At 39.5% G+C, this 11388-nt stretch overlaps 1 protein-coding gene across 1 annotated transcript; it reads left to right on the forward strand.

Annotated features, from left to right (window-relative positions):
- The first annotated feature begins 1671 nt into the window (after positions 1 to 1671).
- Positions 1672 to 11351, forward strand: tmc8 (transmembrane channel-like 8). Its single transcript, XM_031288840.2, has 16 exons — positions 1672 to 2023; positions 3235 to 3496; positions 4858 to 5006; positions 5166 to 5300; positions 5396 to 5448; positions 5579 to 5718; positions 5824 to 5971; positions 6819 to 6983; positions 7588 to 7736; positions 7830 to 7899; positions 8012 to 8109; positions 8380 to 8566; positions 9860 to 10017; positions 10215 to 10358; positions 10584 to 10662; positions 10854 to 11351. Exons 1-16 carry the CDS (start codon positions 1981 to 1983, stop codon positions 10971 to 10973), a joined length of 2100 nt encoding a protein of 699 aa, XP_031144700.1. The 5' UTR covers positions 1672 to 1980; the 3' UTR covers positions 10974 to 11351.
- The last annotated feature ends 37 nt before the right edge of the window (positions 11352 to 11388 follow it).

Consider the following 11388-nt stretch of genomic DNA (forward strand, 5'->3'; position numbering starts at 1 on the left):
TAACGTAAATTTGACCCCCAGCAGACTTTCCACTCTTGGTTCAGTCCTATTCAGGCTCGAAATCCCTCTACCGGTGTTTGTCTAACATTACTCAAACAATGCCAACGTATCGGTATGTACAGTCAAGCCACAACTTATCAGAGACCGCCAGTTTTAATTAATTGACATATAAATTGTTACAAATGGTGAGTCTACCCTACCTTTTTTAGTCTATGGGCTACAATGAAACGTAGCCTAATATTAAAAAAAACTTAACTGGAAGTAGAGTAGCCATAGCATAAGACACCTGATGAAAATAGATGTTGAACAAACAGTTCTAGTTGTAACTTCACAATACTACTACTACTGTGTGGTTACAAAGTGTCCTGGTTCTTCCTCTTGACTCACCTGCACATATCTGACCACACCTAGGCTATCTCTAAACCACTGTGTAGCCTGTGTGATATGTTTGCAAAGTGACCTGACCAAATTAATTTTAATTCACGGTCAAGTAAAATGCCACACCTAAATGGGTTAACATAAGCAAGCATTTTGACATATCAAAGTAGGACAAGCACACTTGTAAATGATAAAATGAATGATGGCTGAATTCCATTCAGCTGCTTTAGTTTCAGGGTCCTGGTATTGTGTATGATGGCACACTGTAACGGTCACTGTAACACTGTTTTTGGGTCACTGGAATAGAGCCATCGTTATTGTAGGCTAATTAGTTACACCAGTGCTGTCCCTGTAAAAAAAAAAAAAAAAAGGCCTATGACCATCCACAACTCATCTGTTATTTACATGTTCACATTCATGTTTTACTTATGAAGAGACATTCTTTTTTAAATTTGAATTAAAACCTGATGTGTCCATACAGTATGTTCTGGGTGATGACAGCTTAAGAAACAATACGTCTTAGCCAAACACAGAAAGTGAATAACATAGAGCTGAACGTCTCTGTAAAAATGAAACTAAGCATGTTGGAAAAGTTCACAAGAAATGACACCCAGGCTCATGTTTCTTTGTAAATGGTACTGACTGGAAGCCTCAAATGTCTTTGTGGTGTAGCAAGTGGGTGGAAAGAGCATTTCTGCTACATCATCTCATGCATTAGATTCAAACGTCGATTTCCAAATGATGAAACACTGCTCAGTGTATCATGTCAAGTCTATGTCAAGTGAAAAAAATATAATGTCCACAACACTGCTTTAAGCTCCCATATTTAATACAAAGGCGACGCTTCTTCTTGTCCTGCACCTGCCAGAAGGTGGGATGTGCACACAATTACTTTTATAAAAGTCTACGTCAAGCACATGATAGTTTACATCGATCCAATGGAAAAGGCAGATGATGATTACTTACCTGATTATTTGACTTAGTTTAAAGGGAGATTGACTTTTGGCTGTGACATTGCTTTACACACCTTAAACTGATACTATTATCTATTTCACGGACAGTCGTCTGAAAACAGATCAGCCTGAATTATAAATCATTCAATAGTGCTTAAACACTAGAAAATGAAATCAACTTTACCATCAACCTTCAACATTTTCTCACTTATTTTCAATCCAGTGTGTATGCATGGGCAGTTCTTGTTATGTTGTAAGAAGAGTTGTGATATTTCCAGCCACCAATGCAACGCCTGTTTCTGCATCCTGTCATGTCATGTGATTTCCTGTGAGCTGTTAAATTCAGTCACAGTCAGTCCATGTGTGGACAAATTTGACATCTGCTCCACCAGCCAGAAAGTGAGCCACACCAACAGGACTTGAGGAACAGAACTAACTCCATATCAGCCGCTTATGGGTCTTCACTTCAGTGGAGCGTTGATGTGGGGTGCAAAGCAGGATATTTTGATGCAGAAGTAGCGGAAGTAACTTTATCAGAACTTTAAGTTGCCGCTTTGGTGGAGATGTTTTTCGACTTGTGTGTTATATGAAGAGAGAAGATTGGTGTTTGAATATTTGCTATTAAAGAGGAAGTGCAGGGAGAAATAAAATGGAGGAGCACAACACTGTCAACTTCATGAGACTCCTGTCAGGTAACAGAAAAATAATACAAATGTGCCCTTGCATTTGCAATGTATATGTGTGGGTGTGAGAGGGAGAAGACATCTTGCTTGTTCAACACTTTGTCTGCACTACAAATGTATGATTTTAATGCTTTGAAGCACCAGTGCTAAATGTTAACAGGTTAGCCCTGCTGAGGTCTAATTCATACAAATATTTTTTTAAGAAGGTTTTCATGTTAGTAATTTATTTTGGCTCAGGCATCTTTATGGCACATTAAGGTGTTATACACTTGCAAGATCTATGGATTTAAATACTTTTATTCAGCTGTAGCCAACCAGCATTGGCTTACAAGACAATACTGACATTGCATATAGAGGCCAGAGAAAAGAAAAACAAAAAGGAAAGCAAGCAAGCGCATATGCATATGGTTCTCTATCCAGATTAGAGCTGGGCAATATATTGATATTATATCGATATTGTGATATGAGACTAAATATCGTCTTAGATTTTGGATATCGTAATATGACATAAGTGGTGTCTTTTCCTGGTTTTAAAGGCTGCTTTACAGTAAAGTGATGTCATTTTCTGAATTTACCAGACTGTTGTAACTGTTCTATTATTTGCCTTTACCTACTTAGTCATTATATCCACATTACTGATGATTATTTATCAAAAATCTCATTGTGTAAATATTTTATGATAGCACCAATCGTCAACACTATAATATCGTAGCAGTATCAATATCAAGGTATTTGGTCAAAAATATCGTGATATTTGATTTTCTCCATATCGCCCAGCCCTAATCCAGATGTGTAGTGCAATTATAAAACAAACAAATACAAAATACAACAGCTGAAGTGATTAGTCAATCAAATAGTAAATCAACAGAACGTAAATTAACAATTATTTTGGTAAATAAATAATTTCTTGAATAATTCCTTTCAGGCATAAATGCCAAATATTTGAAGAAGATCTCTCTTTTAAATCCCTGTAAACTGAATACGTTTGGGTTTTGCATTGTGGGTCAGACAAAACAAGACATTTGAGGATTTAACCTTGGGCCTTTTTTTACTACTTTCTCAATTTTCAAAGACAAAACAATTGATTGATTAATCAAGAAAACAATCTGCAGATTAATCATGAAAATAATTGTTACCTTACATACCCCCTGTAAACAAAAACTGAGCTAAGTAAAACAACATTCGCTGTAGTCTACATTCATGTGTCATTGTCACCACAGATGAGAGCACTCATTCCACTGAGTCGTCGGACTCCTGTGAGTACCATCAGACAGAGATATTTGATCAGCTGCCCAGCATCCAGGCCAGCCGGCCCGAGCAGGACAGACAGGGTCATTGGGAAGCCTCCGGGGCCTACCAGGGTGGCCCTGAAACGGGCGAGAGGATCAGCCATGGCCACCTGTCCAGAGGACCCAAAGACAAGGCATCTACACAGCCGCTCAGGAACATGGTCATGTGTATTCAGGGAAAGAGAGACGCCAGGTGGGAGAGCCTATCACACACTCCTCAAATCTGCTTCTTCTCATTCTAATCTTATTTTGATGTTCTACTGGAAAAGGTCCAAGCTGTCACCTACTCTAGTAGTACACTATATCGCATCCTGTAGTTAAAATGATTGACCTACTACCATATTTTATTTTGTGAACCTGTATCCCAGTTTTTTAAAACCTTTTTTTTAGTTTTAAATCCATAAAAGCTTTGTCTACTTACAACAACACATTTATCTTAAGTGGAGGGGGGAACCACTTAGAAGAGAGTCTTGCTGAAATATACAAAAACAAAACAGTGGCCGGGTTGGGTCAGTGGGTAGAGCAGGCACACATATATTTAGAGGTTTATGCCTCGACGCAGAGGTCCAGGGTTTGACTCCGACCTGTGACGATTTCCTGCATGTCTTCCCCCTCTCTCTCCCCTTTCTCACCTGTCCTGTCCATTAAAGGCGGAAAAGCCCAAAAAATAAATAAAAAATGGCGCAGGTGGTGGTGGTGATGGCGCAGTGGATGCCTTTGGCGTGGGAGACCTGGGTTCGATTCCCACTGCGATACATCAACCAACGTGTCCCTGTGTTTTTACACACTTAACCCCTAGTTGCTCCAGAGGCGTGCGACCTCTGACATACTGTGTATATAGCAATTGTAAGTCGCTTTGGATAGAAGCGTCAGCTAAATGACATGTAATATAAAAATAAATAAACAAAACAAAAAATGGCATCCCTAGTGATATTCTGCCTCAAGCAGTTGAGTTAAACTGGAGACTTGCAAAAGACAGATTTAAAAGAAAAGCAAAGAAAAGAATGGTCAAAATCACACGTCAGAGGCTGGAATATCCTGGCTTTTAATTCCTCATATGGCTCCAAACTCCTAAAATTCCCATAATGCAACATAATAGCTTCTGTCATTGCACCCCCTCCCCCCCCCCCGCCTGACAAACACACACACATTTCACACCTCTACACCTCCAGTTTGTAACCCAGTCTTTCTGTTAAAATGATGACGTCACGATGATGCCATCAGAGTCGTTTTTCTCAGACTATAGAACTGTATTCCCAGAGTGAGTAGTACACCTCATGATTAGGGCAATGATCTCAATGTGTAAAATCAGTGTCGCTTTAAATCCTATATGTTGAAATATACAGTAAATTATTATAAATAGTCTAGGAAGTGTTTGTTTGCCTTCTTTTAAAAATGTTCAGCATTAAAGTGAGGAGATAAAGATCGTTGCTCAAATATTGTGTTAAGGGTTAGATGGAGATGGTTAATGGTTTTCATGCTTAGGCTCAGGGTTTTTTAACATGTTAAGCTGAAAAGGCATTCATGAAATATCATATTTACGCTGCTAATTAGGGACAGGAGGAAGATGCAAATCAGCAGTATTGGTTTTTGGGACTCCTGGAGGAGGAGCCAGAGCATCAACTGGAAGAGGGGTTGGGCGCATATGGGAGGAACTCTATCAGGCCTGTTGCCATGGCAGCGCTCTCTCCACACCATCGAAGGTAAGAAATACCTGAAATACATTATAAGGACTTCTTTTACCACGGGTTGGTTTCCAGTATATTGTTTTACCATGACGATGATGACGATGATGATGATGATTTCAGCCAAACACATGTTGTTGCACAATTAAAATCCTAACCCTCACTAATCTGTTCCAGGCAGGTTTGGAGTTGGCGTGAAGGCTTACTTTGTTTTCCTTCGATATCTGGTTTACATGAACATACTTCACTGTGCTGTTATCTGCGGTTTCATCCTGGGGCCTACAACATTTTATGGCAGGAGCAACAGCAGTGGTGAGTCAGCTTTAGTTACAAATTAGAGTAAATAACCACAACTCAGTGTAGACTTCTGCAAAAACACTGTTGTGTTGTTCTCTGTGGTTTTACAGAACCTTTGAAGTTTGGAGGCAATGACTCCTTTTTGGATTTCTTCCTGGGAACGGTAAGGGTTTGTGTGTGTGTGTGTGTGTGTGTGTGTGTGTGTGTGTGTGTGTGTGTGTGTGTGTGTGTGTGTGTGTGTACTGTATGTTTTCTATATGCGTTTCATATAACCTAACTTCTCCTTTCTACAGGGCTACCTGGATCGTTCTCCGGTCTTTTTTGGTTTCTATACTCGTGGCTCCCTGAATTTGCTATGCTTGAATACACCTCTGCTGTACCTCGCTGGAATTGTCACCATCTTCTTCCTCAGTCTCATCCTGGTGGTCCGTCGGTCAGTTAGGATATAATTGCAATTGCAAATGAGCCAAAAGTTTCAATAGCCATTTTCCTTACTTAAAGAAAGCATTTGTATTAAATCTGTAAACTTCTCTGATAGAACAACGGTTGGCTACAAGCACACCTGGATGCTCGGGAAGCGTTACAGTATGAACGTGAGCTACAAGATCTTTTGTGGTTGGGACTTCACCATCCAGCACCCTGCTGCTGCTACTCTCAAACACTGCTTCATCAGAAACGATCTCAAGGTGTGGATGAACACATATAACCTGCATGCATGATAGCACTTGTCTAATTTACCACGGTCACTGAGCAAATGCTGGTACATTTTGAGAGTAGACAGTGAATCTGTCAAACGTATTGCTCACTTTGGCTGTTTGCCATATAATGTTCTAACGGTCTAACAGGTCAATCCAAAATCTCCCATGCTGTAGGTGTTCAATGGAGTTGAGATCTCCTGACTCAGCACAGGGATTTTGCATATTGGACACACATACACTCACATTCATGAACATACAGTACATTTACTGTATGCATGACTATGCAGACACAAGGTGGTAAATGTCAGTTAAAAATACCTCATTTTTGAAAAAAGGCCACAAGAGGCAACATTGCTTGAGGCAGACGAGGACATTTAGTGATACCTGGTTTCAATTTTAGAAATCAGTGGTGGAAAATGTGCTTGTGTTTCTAACCTCTTTGTAGAACCTGTGAAATATAGTGAAATATAAATGTGCAAAACTCACCGTAAAGAGAAGTCAATATACTGCTCGTCCCAGTAATCATTTTCTCTATGCTCCTGCCTTAAGAGAAAATTTTACACACCTCCCCGACCCCATTGCATGTCCTACTACATTTTATTTTTTTATTTTTTTCTGATGGTCTTTTTAGCTTTATGATTTTTTATTTTCTTTCACATTAAAATACGTGGCTTAATGAGCTGTGTATACAATATATATAATCTAGCTATACTGTTTGATTTTTTATATATGTGTGTGTGTGTGTGTACTGCAGTTCTAATGTTGTGATTGAGGTAAATCTCTGATATATAGACGGTCCAGAGGTTTTCCTGTATTTCTTTCTGTTCGTCCTCAGCTGTTCCTGGAGGAGCAGAGTTTCTCCTTGCGCGAGGCTCAGAGGACACTTGGACAGAGGGCGCGTCTCTTCCTGCTCAGGCTTGTCCTCAACCTGATCGTTCTGTCTCTGCTGGGTGGATCCTTCTACCTAATCTACTTCGCCACACAAACATCAGGTAACGAGGTGAGACTTTGATGCTAAATATCTCGCGAGATGGTTGAGGTTAGACATTGACCTCGAACGGTTAAAAGGGGAAAACCACCTAAATTGAGAATTCCAGTATGTTATTTCCATGGCCAAGAAAGGCTTAATCAATATTTATGAACATGAGCTACTCACTCTCAAAGAAGTAAGTCTTAAACTTGTGATGTAATCAAGTATAAAGTCTGGAGCTGCTCCATAGACAAAGAATGAGAGACTGATTTAGTATTTTTGTTTTGTTTCATGCCCAAATGAGCTTTATTCTATTGCCGTGTTCTCAGTCCTGAAACAGAAAATGTTCTCATATACTCAGACCATTCCCCTGGGTGCTCTCAGTGTCATCTATCTTTCCCTATTCATCGTCTATGGAGCAGTTCCACACTTTGTACTTGATGACATCACACATTTGAGTTTTAGCACTCTAGTTTTTGGATTTGGAAGCAAGTTCATGTTTACTATTATTTTTAGACTGTCTTAGACTATAGGAGTAACATGTATGAATTTTGAAAACAGGCGTAGTTCTTATATATCAGTTTTGTTACAGTATGTCCTGGATTTTCACAACACCCCTGACTGTGTTTCTTAGAGTAGCCACTGGTTGGTCAGTTTGGTCCTGGAGTACCTCCCTCCCATCACCATCACCTTTGTCAACCTGCTCCTCCCTAACATTTTCCGCAAGATCTCATCTTTTGAAGACTACTCTTTCACAATGCAGGTCAATGCCACCCTTGTGAGGTAAAGTGCACAGAGAGATAAATCCAGGATAACACACACACACACACACACACACACACACACCTGCATTGGTTCACCCTGTCTTTTCTTCAGGAGCATCTTCTTGAAGCTGGCCTCACTGGGAATCTACTTATATTTCACCTTAACAACAACAGAACAGCAAGTGAGTTGAGAGTGAGATGTATGTTTCAAGGTCCTGCAGACTGATATGTGATGTCAGGTAGACGTCTTCAGGTGTGATCTTAACCCCCTTTTCATTGTGTGTTTCTTTACAGTGCAGTGAGAACATGTTTGGTAGAGAGATGTACAAGTTGTGTATCTTCAACTTCCTCGCCAATTTCTACAGCGCCTTTCTATTGAACTACCCCAGGAAGTGGGTTTGTTGTTTGAGCTCAACAGTCTCTTTCTTTCTTAGTCATCGTTGTCATTTGAATGGAAAGATCACTGCATTTGATGTCTCTCTTGAGTAGCAACAATGTTATTTCCCATTTTTTTGGGATCAATAAAAAATCTATCTATCTATCTATCTATCTAGATTCCCCAAACAGTTTGGCTAATCCATGAACAGATTGAAACTCAGTTATACTACATAGTCAAGGTTCAAGAGCCTTCTGTGCAAAATTATCTTTCCTCTGTCTGACAGGCTGCTGCAGGAGAAGTACCCCTCATCATTGCTGTCCCGGTTGTTGGGGAAACAGCGCTTCCTGATCCCTTTCTACGTGTTGGATCTGGTGTACAGTCAGACTGTGTTCTGGGTGGGAGTCTACTACTGCCCTCTACTGCCTCTGATAGGAACTGTCATACTGATGGGCACCTTCTACATCCAAAAGGTTGTCTGGGACATGAGAGTTATGGATCATCTATTACTCATAACTGTCTCTGTGTCTTAATGTTTGAATCCAGTTCAACATCCTGTACTGGCAAGAATGTCACAAAATGTCTGAGAACAATGACCTAAAAAGATTTAATCTAACAATAAAGTAAATAGTAATAACACTTCAATAAATAAAAGAAAACCAATCTGACAAAGCTGTTTATATAATGGAATAAACACATTAAAATTACTCATTGGGAAGAATTCAAAAGTACCAAAGCAATATTCAATACATGATGGTTACTGTGAATGACATAAAGATTAACAAACCAAGACTCCAAGACATTCAGCTGGAAGTTATTATTTGTTTCGTAACATGATGATTTTTGCACAAATTACATTAACACATTTACAAAGGAATGATTTTGGAAAAATCAGGGAAAAAAGCTTATTTGCTTTCTTGCCAAGTAAAAGATGAGAAGATTGGCACCATTCTTGTGTCTGTACTGTAAATATTTAGCTAGAGCCAGCAGCCGATTAGCTTATCTTAGCATAAAGACTAGAAATGTCTAGCCTGGCTCTGTCCAAAGTAAACTAAATCTACTTGTACCTCTAAAGCTTACTAATGAACATGTTATATATTGTTTGTTGAATCTGTGCAAAAATCAAAGTGTAAAAATGGTCCATTGTGGTTATATGGGGGATCAGGTGCAGGATGATTTCTTGGGTCGGTGCAGTGAGTTCCCGGAGTCTTGTCGCCACCATGACATTGCCAAGCAACAAACGGAGACTCCATTAAGTCAATGCGCTCGGACGAGAAATAGTATTATTATTATTACATAAGGTTGTTGTATGCTTTGGTTTTCATGCAAATTAAACAAACAATATATATCTTGTTAATCAGTGAGCTGTAGAGGCTAGCTGTTTTTTTTTGGACTTTATGCTAAGCTAAGCTAAGCTAACTATCTCCTTGCTTGAGCTTCATGATTAAGGTACAGCCATGAGAGTTGTGTCAATCTTTTCATCAAACTCTCGGCAAGAAAGCAATTACAAACTATTCCTTTAAGTAATCTACTTCGATATATTTGTCAGATTCTAGAAAACAGATTTGAGTCGGTCCTACAATAGTTTGGTAAGTTAAATAAATTCATAGTATTTTTTTTTCCTCTCTATCTTTGATCGGGTCTATTGTACAATACATGAGTTGTTACCAAAAAGCACTAGTGACCATAAACTGTTTTTGAACATTTTCCAGCAATGTCAATCTCTCTCTCTCTCTCTCTCTCTCTCTCTCTAATACTGTCTTCAGTTCATGATGCTGCGGTGCTGTGTGGCAGAGCAGAGGATGTTTCGAGGCTCCAGCTCCTCCGTTTTATTCCACTTCATGTTGCTGCTCGGTCTCATCATGGCTGCAACTACACTGGGCTTCAACCTCTACCAGCAAAAAGTCCCACACTACCAAAACATGTAATTTTACTGTAATTTTGACTTATTTGCTGACTTACATAGAACATACTACTACTACTTTACACATGTAACAGTGTTCAGTTTCAATCCACTCCCTTTTTGTTTCTTCAGTTGTTTAATTGTTAATATATTTGCCTTTTTAGCACTTTTCTCTGCTGCTCATTTCTCAAATGTGTTCCTCCTGTTTCCCCTTCCAGGTCGTCCTGTGGTCCATTTGGAAAAGGAGAAACTGTGTTTAATGTGACAGCAGTGTGTGTGCACAGTCTCCCAAGCCCGGCACAGACCACTCTCCACTACCTGTCATCTGAGGCCTTCGTCCTGCCGCTCATACTAGCTGAGATGTAAGTATGCAACAGGTGTATGCAAACACTGGCTCTGTATTTGCAGTGTGATGAGTTTTTCCAGTTTGAAAGAAAACAGAAGACCCATTTGGTAAGAGAACTAGAAGCAGCATGTGCTGCATACATGTTGTGTGAAACTAATAATCATCAATAGATACAAGCTGTTTTAAAAATAGACATACAGTACTTTCATCTGATCTGCTGGTCTTGATTCTGTTTCCTCAGTATAATCTTAACCTCATATGTGTCACGTGGACGAGCCAATCAGAAGGCCATCGAGAGACTAAAAGACATGTTGGTTATGGTAAGTCACATGTCAATAAACACTTACATACTTACAAATTAGCCACAGAAAGAATATAACAAATATTCAAATACACATAGTTGATTTGGTTGTTGCAAGTGAGTCATTCCCTGGTCTATTGGCGTGTTATGCTTTTCTAGTGTAACTGTGTGCATGTGTGTCTATAAATTTGTATGCATTTTCCATCACAGAGCAGCTCAGATAAGCGTTTCCTGGTAAAGCAGCATGCCACAATGCTCAGACGTCAGAGAAACCCCCACAGAGTCCGTTCTGCAGCCAACAAAGAGGACGCCCCCCCTCAACCACTCTAAGGACCCCCCCTCAATGGCTGATTAAAGTCCCCAACTGTCCGGCCTTTCCATCCACAGACTTCCACTTAAAAATACAGCCTTGTTATGGCCGACCACAGCTGTGAGGGGGTGGCTGAAAATAAAAAGTCCAAGGACTGATGAACTGTCACGGTTCCAGTAACGTGATACACAAAGATAAGAAATGCAGTTGTGGCCTCTTTCTGCAAAGGTCTTATTTTAACATTCATATGCCATTTTATATAGCCACTTTTGCACCAAATGCTTGCTCGTGGGAAATTGTTGGGTCTTTGTAAATTTCTTTTTTTAAATCTTAACCTGTATTCAATGAACTGTGAGTGTTTTTCAAATATCTTGCTCATTAAATATTTGTGGTTTGCATTTTTTAAGCTTTATGTGTTTCATAAAATTGAACCAA

This window comes from Sander lucioperca, chromosome 4, assembly GCF_008315115.2.
Source record: "Sander lucioperca isolate FBNREF2018 chromosome 4, SLUC_FBN_1.2, whole genome shotgun sequence".
Taxonomy (NCBI): Eukaryota; Metazoa; Chordata; class Actinopteri; order Perciformes; family Percidae; genus Sander; species Sander lucioperca.